Consider the following 21,121-nt stretch of genomic DNA (forward strand, 5'->3'; position numbering starts at 1 on the left):
GTTCAGCACAAGGACATCCATCAACGAAAACAGCAATGTTTCCTGCAAGCAACTGATAATAATTACACAGATTTCTTTTACCTTACCTGGTGGATGTAGGGCTACACATTGTGTACGTTTACGAGTAGAAATCCCAGCTAGATTAAGCAGAGCATCTGCTCCTTCTGCAATCTTCCGCTGCTCTTCAGAATCAGATGGAGGCAGAGAAGAAATCTGCTTGGCATGTGTATCCTCCATATCCTCCATACTCTTATAGTGATACATAGCCTGGAAGCTGCAATGTTCCAAACAAATGAAATTACAACCCTGAAGATGGAGACAGTATGTTTATCTGGAACATTAATATCTACCCACACAGAGTTACAACACAGAAGACCAACACCAACAGTGACAAATTAAATTATAGCTACAAAGTAAAAGTTACAGGACCCAAATATCTACTATCTTTACAAATAGGCTTTTCAAACACTTTTTCTGCTGTACTGACACCAGCCGGTAAGCACCTGACATCAGTGAAGGCTTATCCACACGCTCATGTGTGCATGCACACACATGCACGTGCAAACACACATTCATGTGTTGACTAAAGGTGGCGACTGACTTGTAACATTTGCCTGTAATATAACGTGTTACAAATCGAGCATTACACAAGTGAATACAGCGAACAGAGCCGCTCGATGCGAGCCGCTCAAGCTCGCAAGCGCTCCATCGTGTTGTCGGTTTTTTCGTGAATCCCTTTGAGTGTTACATTACAAGTCAGTCAGTCAGTCAAGCGGCGTCGTAACGAGCATTCACGAGTTCTTTAGATAACAGTAGCGTATTAAATGGAACGCAGATAACACAACCTCCATGTCCAACATATTGAATGAAATGAATGGAGCACACACGAGCACAGTCGAGCCGAGCGTTCAAAACGAGCATTCGATGTGCCTCACCAGTTGTGGTGTAATGTAACGTGATCGCCGCGAATGTTACATTACGAGTAATTGTTACAAGTCAGTCGCCACCTTTATGCTCCCAAAATGTGCAAGGCTATTTATTACCTGTCATCTGACTCTGAGCCTTCTTCAAACGCCTCCTCTGGAGATGACGATGGTAATGCTGGATGGGCAATTCCTTGTGCAGCTGCAATTGTAGGACCAGCACTGTACGTGTGATCCTCACTAGGAGAAGTTGTTATCACTGGTATCATTTTTTCCTTTCTCCCAGTGTCCTATGACATCATGGACATTATTCTAACACATAACATATTTTCTAACACAAAAACAAGAGTTGGAATACATCACAACTATATGATTTTAAATGTTCCAAATACCTAAAGAAAAATAATTTAAAGTTTCAAACCAATTCCTTCAATTAACTGCAAACACCTGTATAGATTCATTACACTGTTGACTGAGCATGAAACAATTTTGACTTTCACCCAGCAACTTTTCATAGTATATTAATCAAGAAATGCTCTGCAGCCATTAAAATATGCTAATGGTTTAACACAGTTCATTCCAGATTTGAAAACAATTTTTCTTTACTTCATTGGCAATCACTTCAGAACTGAACTTACAAACACAGCCCATGAGATGATATGAGATGCATTAGTGGATAAATTTTTGACTGCTTGACATTACTGAAGGAGTCCTAGATTTCAGAGCAAACATACTAATCCCAAGTTATGTGTAAAGTACAGTGTTATGTCAGGCTTATAGTCAAGAACTGATGAGATGAAACTGATATTTTGGATCCTATAGACTGGTTTCTATTTTGAAAGTTCCAGATGAAAATCTAAGCTCAGAGACCAGCTTCCTTGACTGCTTTCATTGTATTTTGTTGAAGATCATAAGCTTTGCACAGCACCTCCACTGACATTAATATATCAGAATTACATTTTCATGATTTTGATTTCAGAAATGCCATATACCTGAGTGTTTTTGGAAGCCCTAGTCTTCTTGCGTGGGTTTCTTATGTCAAGCAGACATGCTTGTCCAACCCCATCATTTCCTTGGGGTCGTTCATCCCAATCAACTGCAAAGAAAATTACGCATTTTTAACCTGTAATAAATGAACTTAACAGTCCCTTATTAAAAGGGGCTATTAGCCATATGATTAACCTTAGCTTAAAGTTCACTTGCAAAACTGATTATAAGTGCAGAGATAATCTTAATTTGTTAGACAGTTAATAACTGGAAAGGTAAAGATATATTATGATAAGCTAGTGTTTATGTAAGTGTTTCATTTGTAAAATATTTTCACTTTTTCATTCACTTTCAGGGTTTTTTTTTTACATATTGACGTAATGACAATAACGATGACATGAAATACAAGACCTGGCAGAGAACACTGATATTTTGTTTATTAATATATACGGATATGAGTGGTGAGGTTTTCAAGGCCACGGGTACATACAGCACATAACAGAGTTTGATTGGGAAAAATACAAGCAGCAGTCAAGATGGATGACTGGTTGGCACATCACATACTGCAGGGTTGTGTAAAATGTTTCCACATCAAACAATATCACAGTTCAGAGATTCAAACTGGCCACCATGATCTTCTGGTTCTACAGGGTTTTCTAAAGAGTAGCGTATTCGAAATGTGAACTGCCATAACACATTACAGACATATTGGATTATTTCACTATGCAACTGCAAGAGTGCATCAGTGTGGAACGAAAGCATTTACTGCATTTTGTTTCCGAAAAGAGAACAGTACATATCAGACTGGGTTCACATACCAGCTCATAAATATTTTTAAAATCTTCACCTGAACATAATTTTTGTTTATGTTACTTTGTCTGTTGATATTATTTACTCAAAGAACAGTCTTCTTTGCAACAACCTATACATACCCTTTTTTGGAGTGAGCATGCGAGGACCATGTTTCAGAGCTAGCATCGCAGCAGCTGCATCTACATCATCCAACGAATCTGCATCATCTGTTGTGGTGGTATCACTGTCAGCTGCCACATCCCTGCTTCTCAACCCTTCCACTCCTGACGCAGCAAGGCGGCGACTAAGATATGGGAACAAGTCAGGATTTGGAAGGCGACTACTGGATTTAATCACCACGAACTCACTATGACCAACTGCACCCAACGGACTGAAAAATACATGGTGTTCTACAATTCCTTTCTCCAAAATTCAGAATGTTTTACAGACAGGGATATGTATTTCAAGACTGAAATTATTTGGTAAATAATCAGACAACATAAATGCTTATGTGCCTAGCTCACTGCTTCAGTCAAAAATGGCAGAGGGTACACATTTTCTTCATCAAACAAACTTCACATATTGTATCTGAAACATGTGCTATCTGTAAGCATAACATGAAGGGCAATCATAATCTCTCAGATTAATGTACATTCACTGTAACTCATCTGCAATTTTCACACTTGAAAAATGTATGCACATCTATTATCAAATAAAACTATATTTGTTTTCATGTAAAGTGTGCATAATGCAACTTTGTAGACACTGTAAAAACTCTACACTGACACATGACAGAATCATTATTTTAAAACAAAGATTAACAAAATGTTGTTCCAGCTATTATGTACATCATTCAATGGTATGTAATAAAACATACTTCCGTATACATTTCAGGAATTTTAAAATATTACATACCCAAATCTAAGACACTGTTTTCCTTCCCTATTTTAGTACCTAAAAACTACATTCATCCAGAAAATTACCTGATTGCATCAATGGCAAATCACTGGAAGAATATTTATCCAGTGTTTTTCAGAAGGTAATTTCAAGTATACAATGTTGATACAACACTGGTCCTATTTCCAGCCATAGTGGAGTTATGGTGACTTGAACGTGCATGCAGGGAAAAATAAATGGGAGTATTAATCAGATAAATTTATTGCTACATTTTATGAGATCATCTTATGACTGTTTCATACGCTTGCCATGGTTTTCAGAACACAGCCTTGCTACTTTAAACTGGAGTTTATGTCCCACTGAATCATCCTGGGGTGTTCTTGTAAGTAGTAGCATCCATAATTCAATGCAGGAGTTCCTCTTGCATGTGTATTTTGGTACTGCAGATCATATACACTTACCTGTTCAGGACTCAATGGTTCAGAAAAAACCTTTTTGATATTTTTCAAATGCAGTTCCACTATTACAATCACAGAATCCATAAATAAAATAAACATTATCATATTCAGCAGGCATGAACCATTGGTTAATTTTATCTTAACACAATGCCACATTTGGTACTCATGTAGGGTCAGAATCAATAGAAAACTGATATAAGTAGAAAGCAAGAATCAGAAGTACAAACATGTTCAACCAAAACAAATATTTGTTGCTTGCAAATCTTTAAATGTCTGCAGCTCTGCTACAGTTGTAAATAGGGCCAATGTTGCTACTGACACTTTTTTACTCTAAATTACCTCCCAAATCACCCTTACACCCACCTGGTGTTTTATGGCAAACCAGTTGTTAAACACACTTTATATATTGCAGTCTCCCATTCATAACGGTGCAGTTATTTTTATGTTCAAATTGTGGTAACAATAATGACAAGGTGAAATGTATAAGTGCAAACTATACATAGATATTAAGCTGTATGATGATGTCACTCAGATTGTCTGTTGAATTTCAACTGGCACTTTGCAAGAATCTATACTTGAGATGGATAATTACCTGTTAACCTGAACCCTGTTTGTTACCATGGAGACTCTATCAAGGGTGGTATAAGGATGAAAAGGAGCCTTCTGAAGTGCTTGCATTAAATTAGGGCGGTACAGTGGGTCCACCATCCACAGTGAGCCTTTTCCTAAATTCTACAAACAGAAACCTGTGTCACATAAAGAAATTAAACCAAACCATGACTGAAGAAATGAGAATTTACTTGCAAAAACCCAAAAATAACATTCTACTTTGCCCATGTTAATAACACTACAGTTAAGTGGGAATGAAAATTATTAATTTTCTGCTTTAGCATAGTACATTTTAAGACAATAATTAAAGAAAACATACAAATGACCAAGAAATTATTATAATTAATAATAAATTGTTGTCTCCTTTATTTATACTGTCATTAAAATTTTACTTCCTTGAAATAAAACTAAATTTCCTTCAATTTCCCTACTTTGTTTAATTCATTCAACACCTTAGTTTCCCAAACTATCAAAACAAAATGTAACTTACAGGTGCCTTCTCTACTTTCCTAAAGCATTTATTCAGGGACAGATTATGGCGTACACTGTTCTTCCACCCTGTTGGAGCATTCTTGAAGTAAGGAAAGTGCTCTAGTATCCATGCATAGATTTCCTTCACTGGCAGTGCTCTTTGAGGGGAGTCCTCTATAGCCATGAAAATGAGGCACGAGAAAGAGTATGGTGGCTTTGAGTTGACATGCACCTAGGAAAATAACAAAGCACACTTCTTAAAGTCTAATAATAATAATAATCTGTGGCGTAACAGCCCTCTGAGAGCCAAAGCCAACTAGCTGGCTGCTGGCCTCACGTTCACATGCTTAAGCAGAGGTGAACAATCATCCAACCAGATATAGGATGACATGCGGTCAGCACGACGAACCCCCAGCCATCGCTAGTTTTCATGACCAGATTACGCTACCTTTTCTTAAAGTCTACAACATTAATGCCAACAAAGTGAAAGCTTGTAACTGCAACTTGTACATGTCCAAGTAATTTAAACTCACTTTCTAAATAAGAAACAAAAGCCTTAAAATTGCATGTAGAAAATGAAGAATTCAGCTCACCAATGGATCATATGGCATATGTTGTGGATGTTTCTGCTTGTTTGGTGAGGAAGTGGCAACACTAGGAGGGGCCGGGCTGGGTGAATGCCCACTGGAACACGTTGAATCAGCTAGCTCACTAGCACTGTCATCCACAAAATCACTTGTTGGTGATAACTGGTGTTCACCTACAGCTGCTCGAAGATTCATACCTGGCGACATGTTCAATCTGACTTTGGCAAACGGGAGTAACAAAGTTAAACAGCTCTACAACAGAAATAGACAATAGTTGAGCGTTAACCCACTGGTATGGACACATTTACAGAATGTATCACAAAAGCAGCTGCTTGGAGGTTAAACAAAGTCAGTGAAAAAAAATCATACAGAGAGAGAGACACACACACACACGCATGCATTTACACACTTCTATCCTAACATTTCCACTGTACCGTGAATGTGAGTGTACACACATGTGCCAGTTGTCTTTCAACAGACGAAGTACAAGGATGTCTTCTTCACAAGTGCAAAAAGTTTTCATGTAAAGCACTACACAGTATCTCGTTCTTACTTAACTTGCCAGAATGAGTTTAGGGATATAATTCCTGATTCTCCTGCACCAAACACTGACAATATATCTGGTGAAACAATTAAGTGACACAAAAGGAAATTTCACTGGGTTGTATCAAACTCGAGGAAAAGAGTGTATGTGGTGGACACTTCCAACGCTTAATATGACATGGTTTGATTGCAATGTAATTTACTTTCTGAGAAACAGAGCATGTGTCAGGAATAGGTTGCATGACTTTATTCACATTGCAGTTTTATTATGTTATATCCAAATATCATAATAAAAACACATTATAACAAAGCTGCCTGTACTCTGACATCTCTGATTGCACATGTGTTGTGTAATAAAACACTACACTCATCAATCAACAGAAGTACTTGCTTTGTATGTAATTAGGACACTCAGCCAGGCAATGCCTCACCTTTGAGCAGATTCTTGTCCTGTAGCCACGTTAAAGATGTAAGGTCATCATCCTCTACACGCAGCCTCTCTGGGTTCTCTCCTTCCATTACTGTTGGTACATTGCTTGCACCATCCCCTTCCTAACAAACAAATGAAACAAAACATTAAAAATCAAAGCTGCTATGGGGACAAGAAGATATGAAGCACTATATCATGTCATACATAAACTGCACGAGCGCTGCCATCAGTATCATCCACAAGAGTAGCAACAGATTGCAGATAATGTAGATACATAAGTGTATCTTTTACACATATGACTTACCCATTAAGTCTTACCTACTTATCTTCTTATTAACAAAAGAAATAAGTAAATTGCAATCTAATGTATACATTCCACTAAAATGTATGAATATAAGATTAAAATGTTTTCTTTCTTCTCTCGTGACTCAACTGTTTATCAGAAACTGACTGTTGAGAGAGTAGTAGAGATTCAAAAAGCATTTATTTTGTATTACACACTGATTAATAAATGCAATGTACAGCCCACAATACATGCTGAAAGTCTTTAAATCTTTAAATTCAAAGAAAAAGTATTCTCAAAAGATGTCATCAGGTATCTTACTTATACAAATACACCAATATCGACATTCAAGCAGGGACATCATAATGCTTAACATACATTTATCTTGTCAGAGACGTTGGTGGCTACTGAGAGTGATATTTAAAGGGGATTCCCTCTGAAATTACACATGGAATTCCTTTTCCAAGGCTTTCAAGGATAAACTGCCAGGGTGGCAGAATACAGGGGTGTGCAATTATGGGGTTGTACTGCATATGTATCCGGCATGATGACATTTCTCGGCAAAATGTTCAGATGCATTGTTTCCTGTGTAGTCTGTGAATTTCTTGCCTTCTGCTCAACTATATACAGCAAAATCCTTCTTGAGAAGCAGAGAGTCGTGTAACTAGCTATAACATTCCGTGCCTTTTATAGAACCTGAAGGTTCACTAGCTGGCTCACAAGTGCTCACCACTGACCCGAACCTGAACCAAATAAATCTAGTTCACATACTCAAATCCTAATTTTAGACATCCAGGTTATATTATCCTCCCATCAATGTATAGGTGTTCAAAATTAAAATGTATGAACTCATCTCTTCCACGTGTACTACATGCCTCCACTCATCTCCTCAAAACCACAAATTTCATAACTACTCATGCAGCCAGATTAGCATTATGTGTACGAGTATGCAAGATAACTAACGCTCATACAATGATGCAACACAGATAGTACCTTCAACTGCATCAGAGTGTTGGGCAGCGAGAAAACAGGTATCACTGGTATGGTGACTGCACCACCACTCTGGACTAGTGCCACTCCAGGCTTGTCCTCCGGTCCCGGCCGCTCCGGTGCCATCATTCACCTATAATAATTCACCAAGAAAAATAAGTCAGAGTTCAGAAATGTTTGTACCTACAAAAATACACAAAACTATTATTTTCCCATGGAAAACTTCTTCTCTAGCCCTTGGAGAATAAAACAGATCAAATGTTTAAGAAAAGCTTGCTGATAAAATACTTAAATCTACAAGATGAAGAAACAGGAGTCTGGAGAAAACTAAATAATGAGTAGCTTCATAATTTGTACTCTTTGCCATGGAGAGATGAGAAATTCAAACATTTTACTCATAGAATACAAAGAGAAAAGATCACTTAGGAAGCCTGAATCACATGGGTTTCAGAGATGAGGCAAAAAGGTTAAGTGTAAATAATAAGTCACAGAGGGTAATGTGTCCACATGTTTAATCTCCAGAATTATTCAACAGGTTTTGATGAAATTCAGTGAAATGAGGTTGTACTAAAAGTTCTTATCTGAAGTTTTCACAGCTAGAGTTCAATGCACAACTTCAGGGATGAATCGCAATGAATGTTGAAAGTTTTCCAACATTGTGGCAAATATTACAGTTGCCATCTTCAGGAAGAATGTATAATGGGAGTTCTAGGAAACATATATAGAGCAGACAGCAGGTGGCAAGTGAGATGTGAAGGATCCACCAATCAGATCCATCACATCCTACTCGCCTGCTCTACAGACTACATGATCCATATTTATATGATGTCTTTTTTAAAATAGAACAGTTGCATATCTTTTAGGTCCAATATCATAAAGTAAATATCCATGCCTACACAGTGATTAATTTTTTTTCTATTCTAAATAGAATATCACAACTTTCACAGCACTGTAGATGGTAACTTTATTTCCTAGGTACATGTAATAGGTCAAACAAATGCTGACCCTAATCTCCGCCACTTCAATTCCAGCCTTCTGTGATAAGCATGTGTGGGGCATGTGCTCTTGGTGATGAAAAACAAAGCTGAACATTCAATTTTAGTTGTTTTTTTTTGTTTACTTAATGACACAATCAATTTCATAGGATTTCAGAGCACAGAATTATACAATGAATAACAATTTGTAAATAATGTGGAAGGAAGCGGTCATGGCCTACTTTAAGGTACAATCCTGACATATGCCAGGAGACATTGAGACAACCATTAAACACCTGTGACATATGATATGAGGTTTTCACAGTTCGGAACGTTCAGTAGATGTCAGCGTTTTGAAGAACGTACTGTCTCCATCTTCAGGCCCTGTGGATGGAAACAGTATGCTTCTCCGAAACTTTTGGCATCTACCGACCTGTCCACATGGCGACAGAACCCAAAAGAACATCATCATGAAACATCCGTCTGCGGCCCGAGATTTGAACCCAGGGTCTCTCCAGTCGACAGCAAGGTTCGGTTTGAACTTCTAACGTGCACCCTGTAATCCATATAATGTATCTCCGTGTTACTAAACCGAACAAATCATGACCGCCATTTTCTGCTATACATACTATTTCCTCACCTAAAAATAGTGACGTGTGGTGTCACCAATGCTGCTTAAATCTCTCGCGTGTCCAGCTTGTTGCTTAGCAACCATCACTGAGCCAACAAGGTACCAGAAACCTAAAAATCTACACATGCAGCTGAGCTGGCCTCTCTCTCTTGTAACCATAGCAACCGGGTCGCCATCGTCAATACGTCTGTGACGTACGCAGTACGAGATGCAGTTTGGAAACAGTGAAACGTAAAGCGGGATGAGAAAACATCACGTCATCTCTTACGTAACAACACGATAGGCAAGTGAGGAGGGAGGGAGGGAGGGTAGAGAGACAGGGGGAAAGAGGGGATTAGAATTATTCCTTGAAATAATTATTTATGACAATGCGCTGTTCCGCCTCAAAGACCTCGGACTGCGCGCACGTCTACCGTGATGCAAATGTTTCTTCTCAGATAATGACCAATAATAGGAAAAGGTTCTCGTAGAACAGCACGAAAAGCGTATCAATGTTGCAAATTTATTTTACTTAATCCGTTGTTGAAAGGACGCTCATTCATTCTACCTGCCCGTCGAAAGATCACTGCGTGTTACAAAAGCTTCAACTGCACCATCCCGATATAACAGCCTACATCTTCCTCACTCCCTACTCCTTTAAGATCCCTGTTCCTTACACGTTTTCCGAACAGAAACTGTTTATGCATTTCTCATCTCTCCTGCTTGCCCATCGCATTTTCCTAAACGAAATCATCTCAGTAATGTATATTGAAAATATAAATTAAGAAGATCCTCACATAATTTTCTCTAATCTCCTGTTACAAAGGATCCATTGAAGTCCGACTCCCGATGTGCCAATTCATAAGAAATCCAACAAGTATGTCCAGCTCGTTGGCTGTCCAGTCAACTGATTCAACTGAGGTACCCTCCAACAGTAACCCAAGAAACCGTCATGCCGTGGTGACATGCGACTGAAAATATGAAGGAAAAAGACCACTTGAGAGACCTAAACATGAATGGGAGAAAATATTAAACTTTATCTTAAGACCACTTGTGAACACGATAACGAACGATTGGATTCTATTAAGAATGAGGATATTTTTAATAATTATTTCTAGACGAAGCATTTTCATCTTTAGTGTTTATAAAGTTTGCTTTCTGAAATAATAAAATGTTCATTCCCAAATCTCTTTAAATTCTTCGCAGATTAACAGAGATAACTCAGTAGTATACAATAAGCGACTATGGGCTGGAAGGCCAGAATTCGATTCCTAACAGTAAAGAGATTTTGTTGACTTCGCCACCGCATCCATAATCTTTCACGGCTCACCCATCCGTCCGTCCAATGGGTGACTCGCGTGGAGTTTTACCTCCTCTTCCCACATTCGCACTAACAACGTGATGCCTACACACAGGGTCAAATTTACGTTAATGATGATCACTGCCATGTGCTCTAAAACTATCCTTGTAGCTAATATGTGAAAATTAGCATGACCTCAAAATACATTTTTAAATTACCTGAATTCCATCTAAAATGCGTCCTTCTTCAGACAGGTCTATGAAGATCTACTCTTAAATTTAGACCATATGTCAGAGCCGTTAGCTGAATCAGTTGGTGCGGAAAGAACTACTCTTCTTATTGTAACGATCAATGCCTCATTACCACGGCCAGCAAAAGCGTTTAGCTAAGGTTCTTCTAATATTTGTGAACTCCTGCTGATTCATAAACTGTCCGTGCACGCACAGTATTACATAATCAAACTATTCACGTAATAAACCACTGTTCGCAAACTATGTTCTTGAGATCTAATGGCGGACTAACTCATACTACAACGTATCTATGACAATACACAAACTTATAAGCAACAATTCACTGCTCTACTAAAGTATGGAGGACAAGCGTTGAAAGAACTTCACATGCTCCAGACACTGAATGATTCTTTTGATAAACTTAACAGTCAGATACGCGATAATGCGCTTTCAGACATAAAGGAACATTCACGAAAACTTAAAGGTTTTAAGGGGTTATAAAACCCGTTCATCTTCCCACTCACAAAACACGGATTATCAACAAAAAATAGTAACACCTAAAATTATTCTTCGTCAACAGAATAGGTACCTCTCACCTGAAGACGGAGACAGAACCAGCCTCCGAAACGTCGTGATTTTAAAGAACAGACGATGGAAAAAATCCTGATAAAGAATAATTTTAGATGTAAACTACCGTCGTCAAAACCCTTTAGAATTGAAAAAAATAGTAAATTTAATTGTAAATTTTAAAAAAAAAATTGCGCATAAATGTTTGTTTCTAGTGTTTCGTGGAAATATTTTTATTATAAACAGCGTTCTGCGGCAGTAAAAATGTCTGATAACGACTGCGCTATGTGATTCGGAAGATAAAACGTGGTGATGGACATTTCTTCCCCCATTACATTTTTACGGGCTCAGAGCAAAGAAGCCCTAAACACTGATAGACAGGGGCTGTTACACCATATACGGTCAGTGTCCCCCACTTTTAATTCTGTACGTCACGGTTATAACATGTTACGAGTCGCTCAGACAAAACAGTTTTGAATCGAAACGAAAAATGAGAGGCAAGAAAAATAAAACACATGAATAAGCAAGGAGGAAATAGATAAACAAAGAGGCTGAAATAACCAAAAGTCTAGATCGCTGCCTTCTGGTAACTAAAATATTTTTTTAAGTCGATGGAGATCTCGAGGGTTGTAATCCCGCGTAAATATCAGAGTTCCGGGCATCAAACTGCCTCCATCTTCGGTCCTGAAGATAGATGCAGTATGTTCTTCCGAAACGAGTACAAACCTTCAAAACTACACGACGCCTCGTCCCATAAGACCTCCACTGACATCTTCACCGCCGCGAGGACTTAAAAGAAACACGAACGTTGAAAACGCTCATAGAACCATCTACCACGAAAGCAAGGATCATGTGCATACTACGAGTGAGTGTTGTGGTGCAGTAGCGTTGCCAATAGCAACTTAACTGCCCATGTTTCCATGGCAACTACAAAAAAAACCACGCAGATAAAAGCGGCCGCACTTTTTAATGCCAAAGAAATCAATTCACATAATAGATGTCGCATCCCTAGCACAGGAACGTAGCAAAAGAGTTCCCTGCGAAATAGTTAACTACAAGAAACGTGAGGTTCGAATGCATTCTCAAGTTTCACTCCCGAACCAGCTACAGATCAAGGAGGTTTCAAAACGAACAAAAAACATCCCTAGGTCATTATAGGCAAATAAAAACAAACGTGAGTACACGCCACACACATTCATGGTAAGAAAATTATCGTTACGAAACTGACAAAATACTCGGTCAACTACGAACCTGATCAGACTGACCCTGTGACACGCATGGAAACCCCACGAAGAGAAACCTTATGAACTCTATATAAAGGTCTTATATGAAGTTCGGCTTGCTTGCTGTTTGTGTCAAATTATTTAACGACACTGCATCAACTGCGAAGGGCCAGTAGCGTTGAATAAGATATGTATAGATTAACTATGAACAGCACTAGAAAGTTTCCGGGAGGCCGAAGCATACCAGTCACCATTTATTGATGGCAACTAACGTTTCAACTGCATACAGTTCAACGTAGTGCCTTTTAAAAGATCGTCAAATATGGATTTTAGCAGACGTGAAAGATACGTTGAAAAATAATATAAATACTAGTTTCCACAAAATAATTTCGGTACTTCAAAGTCAAATAATTGTTTAGGGCGTGATAATACAAAACAAAAAAGAATCTAACGGGTCGAGTGAACTGAAGGCCATGATGTCACTCCCAATCTCCTATAAATTCAGAATCTGCGTGTTCAATGTTTGCAACACGTTACAGAAATATGAGGATGCTCCACTTTGCTGGTAGAATGTGTTTGAATTTTGTGATTTGTAAACATTGTTGCTGGATATGAACTATCAAAGCTTAAAGTTCACTGCGTAGAAAGCAAAGAAAGTTTCATTTAATCGTCTGCGGATTTATGTAACGAGCGTAACGCGGTCCTCCGTGTTCTACGCAGCCAACTTTACAGTATTCTGAGCTACTGGCTTTTTAATGTGCTGATTGTCAGGACACAAAGTTGTCACAAGCAGATATCCGACTAAAAGTGCTGAAGACAATGATTGGAGGATGGGAAAAAAAACTGCATAATGACAGCTTCATGATTTGTAATCACCAGATATTAGGGGGGCAAAATCGAGGTTTATCTCACCTTCAAGGGAGAGATGGGCGGGACACACAGCACGCGTGTAATAAATTAAAAAAAGTTACAGTGGAACCACGGTTCCGGAGAATTTGACGTAAATACGTCTCTGTATTCAAATTATATTTACGTCTCTGTAATGTAATGTTACCTTCAATGTCATCCATCTTGTTACGAAAGAGGATTGTTGACGGCAGTAATGTAACTCAACAATTCCGAGTAAACAGATGACGTTTCCTAGGTAACATAACAATGCACGCAATCTTATCATTGTTGTCGGTCCATATTTACACATTGTTGTCGATTTGTTGATACGGATCTTACACTTTTTCGTTTCCCTTTTTCGTAACACTTTTTGCGGAATGACCCTTCCATATAGACGTATTTACGTCAAAGAGTACATGAAGTGAGACAAATTGGAAGATTTAAGTGCAGCCGGGAGGATAATACAAAAACGAATCTTAAACGGACGTTGGTAAGGACATACATTAGACGCATCTGCTCAGAACAGGGTCCAACAGCGCGTACCTTCGAACACATCAATGAAGCTTAGGGTTCCATAAAAGTCAAAACAGATCTTAGGGAACTGCAGAGAATGACCAGCAACACAGAAGACAATGCTCACTGATACACCGATATCGATGCATATCGATTTTTATCACATGCCGTTATTTTAATAATGCTTTTCTCCTGAGCAAAAAACAGTACGGTCATCGAACGCTACAGCCGAGATGTCTCGTCGCAGTGTTTGCTAGCTGTTGCGGATGGAATTGCATTTGTGCAAATTTTCACATTTCTTGCCATTCCACCGTTAAACTTCGCCTACGTGATCAGTGATCATCCAATGATAAGAGTTCTGGTCTCATCAACAGATAATTCTTTATGACACCAATCGCGTTATTAATCTACTTAATTCCAAATGATTAAACCAATGAACAAGTGTCAATACAGGCCGACGGAGCGGTGTAACGAGGGACAATACTTAGCCTGGGAGTATAAATTAGTCCATCTTCCCATAATAAACAAGTCTAAGGAACACAACACTTCAAGATGTTTAAATATTATAACAATTCGAAACAAAAAAACATGATAAACCGGTAAGTGTTAATGAAAACTATTATTGTCTTCCCACGATTATTGTACGCTGAAGACACACAACTCGCAACGTACCACCCAGGATTCAGCATACAGTAGTTTTTGTCATAAGTAGCTTGTCCATTTTACCAACTGCATACAGCAAAGCCTGTCTTGAAGACCTGACGGTATTTCTGTCAACCAAGAAATGACCAGCATTTTGTAAAACCCGAGGGCTCATTCATTATTACCTTGTCCACAAGAATCTGCCCTTGTCTTCGTCCTCAGCTAGATGAATCCAAATCACACCTTCATGCCCAACTTCTTTAAAGAAATTTTTAATATTATACACGCATCTACGACGAGGTCTCTAAAGTTGCATTTTCACTTCATGTTTTCAGACATTTTCTGTAATCTATTTATACTTGTCATCTCAATATTATGTGCTACATACCCCGCCCATCTCATCCGTCTTAATAATAAATGGTGACGAGTAAAAGATAAGAAAGTTCGTGAAGCCTTCTATTAATTTCTCTCTCTTATGTACAAACATCCTCCTGAAGAGGTCGTTCTTAAGCCACGCAGATTCTAAAATTTTAATCTTCTTCAACTTCAATCTACTGCCAAAGTTAAGAATTCCTGGAGGTACAACTCCATTCCCCATACCTCTTCACAGCGTAGTTCTTAATTAAGCACAGCTGATAGTACATCAGCTGGCCAAAAATATGCCTCGAGTGTTATTTGACCTCTCCTTCGGACAGACCGATAATAACATTCAGCTCAGACCGAAAACTAAATATCTCTTGAGCGACCTTGGGATATTACATAAATGCTTACAGCACAACGCAGTGTTCCTTCATTTCGAATTACCATGGACGCCAATGGCCATAGCAACACGGTGTGAATTAACTAAACATCCCTTCCCACGCAGTTTTGCATTAGGTTACACTTTTAAGATGCAAGGAATCAAAGAATTATTTATATGACATGGGATTCGAAAGATATTAGTTTCATAGGCGCTAACGTTCGTTCATGGACTCAGGCAGCAGCCAATTTCAGGATGTAGGAGGAGCGAGTTCCTAATCACTAAACTACCGGGGCGAACACGTTTCTGGATATGCACCGCTATTGTTCTAAGGTCTGAATATTGTACTTCCTCGAAGCGGTACGTGGGACGAACAAACGCAAGTCTCTGCAGAATATCAAAACCGGACGAAACGCGAATATAAGGTAGGAAAGTTGCCGGAAACAACTTGTATACAACATATTACGCTGACAGATAAAGGGAAAATCCTTATTTATGTTTGTTCACGTGTGGAATTTTCTTTTTCTGCATGGGAAATCTGTCCAGACAGTGCACTAACCGAGAAATCACAAAGACACGGAAAACTCCGGAAATGTATCACAGATTCGATTGCATTAAAACTCTTTATTCGTTCTTTCTGAGATCTTAGATTCATCATGAAAGTGACCTTCTACAAAAACAGTTTTAAAAAGCTTTGGAGGGAGGGACTCCGCCAAAGCAAAGCTAGAACTGTTACTTCCGTTGATTGGTGCATGAAAGTATATTTGCCTTCAAGATAAAATCGTTTGTAATCTGGTAAAAGCACGTTTGTATAAGTCCGAGGTCATGTCTGATTATCGTCTCGTATATTTGTTAAGGCTGTTATAATTACTACTGCATGTAAGTAGCACACTAACGATTCTAATAATGACAGAGGCTTTTAACATTACCAGTGTTGAAGTACACGAGTTCATCATGGCAGCAAACACTATCGCTCCCTTAATCGGTGCCATGTATCCTTTGCTCTAGGTGCATCAGGTGGAAAGATCACGTCTGTCTGATGTACTTTATTTCCCAATATCACTTACAGCATTTCCATTAAACCCGATGTGTACACCTACATAAGTGATGAACGCCCGCGGCCAGCCAAAAACAAATGGTACGTGACACGTAAATAAATGCAATAGAATGCGTACGTTACTCAATTCAGATGTTGGCACGAAAAAGAAATATTCATTCCCTGTACATCTTCATTTAAACGTTCTTAGACTAGACGCAACAGTGGTTAGTCAAGACAAGACACGGTTAGACAAAATGTTTGCTTACTAGAATACCAATTAGTCACTTAGCAAACAAAATATCAAAAGAAGAGAACTTTCGATATGGGAGCGGGTGTGTACTTTCTAGGCGGAGTTATTTGGTCCATCTATGACGGTCGCGGTAAAAATTAGTCAGAAAATGTAATTCGAAAACTGAGCTCCGACAGGCAAAGGTTTTAGATACAGATAAAATGTCGCCGGAAACTTGATAATTTGGAAGTTAGGTTACGGGATCAAATGACGAAGAACATTACGTAATTATAGAGAAGATGCTTGCCTGTTGCGGAGTTTTTCGTGAAAGAACATTATTATGTTATGTTAGGTCAGGATGGTAGCTCTTGTTTAAAGGTCAAATTTTGCGCTGTGCGTGCACTTTCTAACCTGTTTAATGATCATATCACATGTTAAACGTCGTCACTCTGCACAATCTAACAACCGGGCTACTTCGTGTCATACGAGGCCAATTTATTGATAGTTTTGTGGTGGTATTTTGCATTCTAATGGCAGCAAATATTCCCTAAAACATCTTTAACTGTTCAACGTGGGGGGGCACTCACTTTAACCGTGTTAAGAGTAGCTAACACTTCGAAAAACGAAGAATTAAAAAGTCTTCTACATTACTTTCGTGGTTCAACGGTATATCATACACTGGAACACAGCAGAACCGGTATGAGAAAATGCACTGTTAGCCAGCTACAGCCAGCCAGGCGTGGTTGGTTAGCCATCTACTTGAGGCTTACCATCGCCAAGTGCAAAAATTTGAAGCCGTCAGTTTGAACCGAATGACAAGTTCACAAGGTGCTCACACTCAATTTTCCGAAAATTTCAATAAGTATGTTTAATATTCACTGTCTGTTGATAAGTCAAAGGACATCAGCTCAATTGCGCAAATGTGTATATTTGCACGTGACGTAGCATCTGAATTTGAAGAACTTGCAAATCTCCATTCAAAGCAAGGCCAGACAAAGGGGGAAGGCTTCATTCATTACCACAAATAGTTTAAACAACATAAGCGCGTGGGTGTTGTTACTAACAGCGCGCCTTCTAATTATGACTGGTTCTAAGATTCTACGGTGCCTTTATAAACACTGGCATACCCTTACGAACATAATAATGAATCTTAGGTTTCAAAAGCGGGTAATTTCTTGGTCAGATGAGAGACCATAACTTTCTTAAGAAATACTCAGCTACATGGAGTTAAGAAATAACTAGAATCCATCGCCAATGATTCTGAATTTATATAAAATTGTGGTTTTCCATTTGATCACAATTTCACAACTATCCTTTTTCTGCCACATAAAAACTCATCACGTGAAGTGATTCGGTCACCCCTGCCATGTGGACAAAAGCCCCCCCCCCCAAAAAAAAAAACTACAAACGGATAAATATTATTATCTGTGGAAACAACTCGGTTTATACAGATCGTATAGAGTACAGTTCGCAAGTATGTCACGTAAATTTGCCAGTTTCTTTGTTTTGCCAGTGAAACTGAAGATTCTTTCAGCCGCTAATCTACTGTAATATACTCTGACCGAAAAAAACTCGCGACTGCGCGCTTCCACGTTTGGAGTTCAAATGGTGAGCAGACAACAGCGCTACACTTTTCAACTCAAGCTTAGGCCTGCTACGTCACACGCAGGTATAAACAAGAAACATTAAAACGCGACTCAACATCAGCGGACATGGTGACAGCTATCCCCAACAACCCAAAATCAAGCCAAAGGTATGACATCACACACGAAGAATTTTTTTTTCAGTAAACTGTTTTTTAAACGTGATTTTTGCATACCATTAGGATTCAAATCTCGGATATAAACATTCATTAATTCTAATACAAAGAAACTGACACTCCAAACTCCTGAAATAAAAATATTTCAGTAATACAGAGGGCATGGTGTTAGAAATTACTTCAAAGATGATTGCATGAGGCTAACAACTAATTTACCAAGCTTAAATTGTTAATGTGGTTAATCAATTAGTAAAATAAGTTAATCAGAAATGGTACTATGCAAAAATAAAAAAAATAAAGAGTCTGTAGTCTGAGAGTATGTAAATCTTTGTGTTATGTAAATAAGATTAATAAAATTCGTGATAAAAATAAGGGGTATTACGTCCGGTACTACCCACATATATACAGATGGTAAAATAACAGGAAGTGCACGAACTATTAAAAACTATCTTTAATACTTCCCCTACTCATCAAGAGAACCTTGATACCCTGGACATTATGTAATCAATCGACTCACTAAAAAACATCAGACATTTCCTGCAGTCTAACTGAAATCCATTAACTTTTTCACACAAAACTAAAATCTTTTGGGAAAAATTCGAGAAACCTAAGCAACCTTCTACAGAGTTATTTCTTGCTTGGCAGTGAAGGTTTTAATTTAAAGAAAAATGGCTCAACGAAAATAACAACACGTGGGCCTAAATCTTACTTTCTCGCAATTTCAGTAATACGTATTTTCCTCGTATCTGTCCACAAGTGGTTTGTCTCCATTCCATTGATAACAGTTATGCATTCCAGATATCTCGTGACGACATGAGTATATTTAATTTGAAAAAAACACAAATTAATTACTTTTCCCAGACGCGTGACTAGGTTCCGTGGCAACACGAAAGTGAAGATTACATCGCTTGAACATCCATATTCGCTGGCAGACTAGTGGGTAAGACGCAAATACGCGATACAAACAGAAACTGTAAATGAAATCCGAAATATGTGCCATTCAAAAGAAAATATGTAGTTATTATTAAAGCATACTTAGACAAGGAATTTTTGTTAACGATCAAAAAGAAATCGTCAGTATTATCACTGTATTATCTGTCACACCGACGGAGCGAGAAGGACAAACGAAGCAGGCATTTCTTTTATTTATCGGTGAAATTATGTTCCATGTTCGAATTCGCGTGACCTTGAAACCGTGCGGGGAGTCTCCAACCAGACAACCACATGGGTGAATCCCCATGATGACGTCACTGAACAAGCCAGACCACGCACGCAAAAGTCATTTCCCCCCCCCCCCCAAAAAAAAATCTGACGCCACTGGCACATTTCCAAGGGTCCCTGGACCAAGATATTTCTCACACGTCTTTGATGCTTTCAGCTGCACCGTTATCAGTGACATCCGTGTTCATTTATTTTTATTGTTACTATTTACAACTTCCAGTGATGTTTATATTAAATTAGAAAAAGCACGACATTCTTCGGTCTGCTAGTACTCCAGCACATGACTTCCCAGACCGTATACGTCACAAGGACTTAATTCTGTGTAATGTCACATTAGTGTACAATCACGAGACCGAAGACAGTTTCCAATAAAAAATGTTTGTGCTTAATCTGAGTCTGGGTCTTGCATTAGTGTCAAATGAGGTAAGCTGCATGTGAATATAAAATGTTTTAATTTTAAGGAATAAAAACACTAAATACTAAATACAAAATAGCAGCCGGCCTGTACATGTCCGTCCAGAGATGCTACAGTTAGCTGAAATCCAATCATACAGAAACCCAAGACGATAACATGGAATGATAACTCTGTTATAAGCGCTAAAGACCGGAATAATGATGGTTACCACCATTCCTTATCTAAAGCAATTGTAACGGAGATAAAACATAAAACTTACTTTTAAAAGGTAAATACAACAACATAATGCATTGACGCCCACTACGGTCGACGACAATGCTTTTGTCGAAGAGCTAACAACATTATAAAGATGTACTCTTTGGAGGACATCAGAATCACAATGATGTTCTTCACGAAACATTATACGCGATGACGTCAGCAGAGAAATCTATGGAATAACAATGGTATCCAAATTCATTGTTTCAACAATGCGATCCGGCGTCATCGCTGTAAAGTGATGCAAGGCCACTGCTGTAACAATGTTATGAAAGGCGCGATAAACAGACAGACAAGGGCGAGCCCATAAGGTGTTCTTCGCTTATGCTAAAATGTAGGTCAGTTAAAATGGTACAGTTGTCCTTTTGCTGAACTAACCACCACGCTATGAATACATGCAGACCTAGGCATTGGTTAAGTGGTAGGTAAGTGGTTGGCTTCATGTTCCTGTCGCGTTACCAACGGGGAGAGAGCCCTGTTACCCACTAGGTGGGCCTCGGAGTCCGCATTAACGCGACTACGAAGAGAAAAATCCTGCCCTTGTAGG

General features: G+C 38.6%; 1 protein-coding gene across 11 annotated transcripts in view; it reads right to left on the reverse strand.

Moving 5' to 3' along the window:
- Positions 1–21,121, reverse strand: part of LOC110826906 (Checkpoint suppressor 1-like) — a 42,861-nt gene that overhangs the window by 17,956 nt on the left and 3,784 nt on the right. For 3 of the 11 annotated variants that reach the window (XM_022058013.2, XM_022058016.2, XM_087349589.1), the window contains 9 exons: positions 7,974–8,103; positions 6,699–6,819; positions 5,731–5,921; positions 5,157–5,369; positions 4,650–4,789; positions 2,843–3,093; positions 1,916–2,019; positions 1,044–1,213; positions 87–274 (listed from right to left, as the gene is read on the reverse strand). In XM_022058013.2, the coding sequence (XP_021913705.1) occupies positions 87–274; positions 1,044–1,213; positions 1,916–2,019; positions 2,843–3,093; positions 4,650–4,789; positions 5,157–5,369; positions 5,731–5,921; positions 6,699–6,819; positions 7,974–8,099 (1,504 nt within the window). In that variant the 5' untranslated portion in view covers positions 8,100–8,103. Of the gene's footprint in view, positions 1–86; positions 275–1,043; positions 1,214–1,915; positions 2,020–2,842; positions 3,094–4,649; positions 4,790–5,156; positions 5,370–5,730; positions 5,922–6,698; positions 6,820–7,973; positions 8,104–9,240; positions 9,345–9,584; positions 9,745–10,351; positions 10,526–11,072; positions 11,381–12,377; positions 12,509–13,928; positions 14,005–21,121 lie in introns of those variants that run through there. The other 8 variants (XM_087349588.1, XM_022058020.2, XM_022058014.2 and 5 more) reach the window with 8 other exon arrangements.

This window comes from Zootermopsis nevadensis, unplaced genomic scaffold, assembly GCF_977971745.1.
Source record: "Zootermopsis nevadensis isolate Lab colony 2312 unplaced genomic scaffold, Znev_1.0 Znev_ptg000016l, whole genome shotgun sequence".
Classification (NCBI taxonomy): domain Eukaryota; kingdom Metazoa; phylum Arthropoda; class Insecta; order Blattodea; family Termopsidae; genus Zootermopsis; species Zootermopsis nevadensis.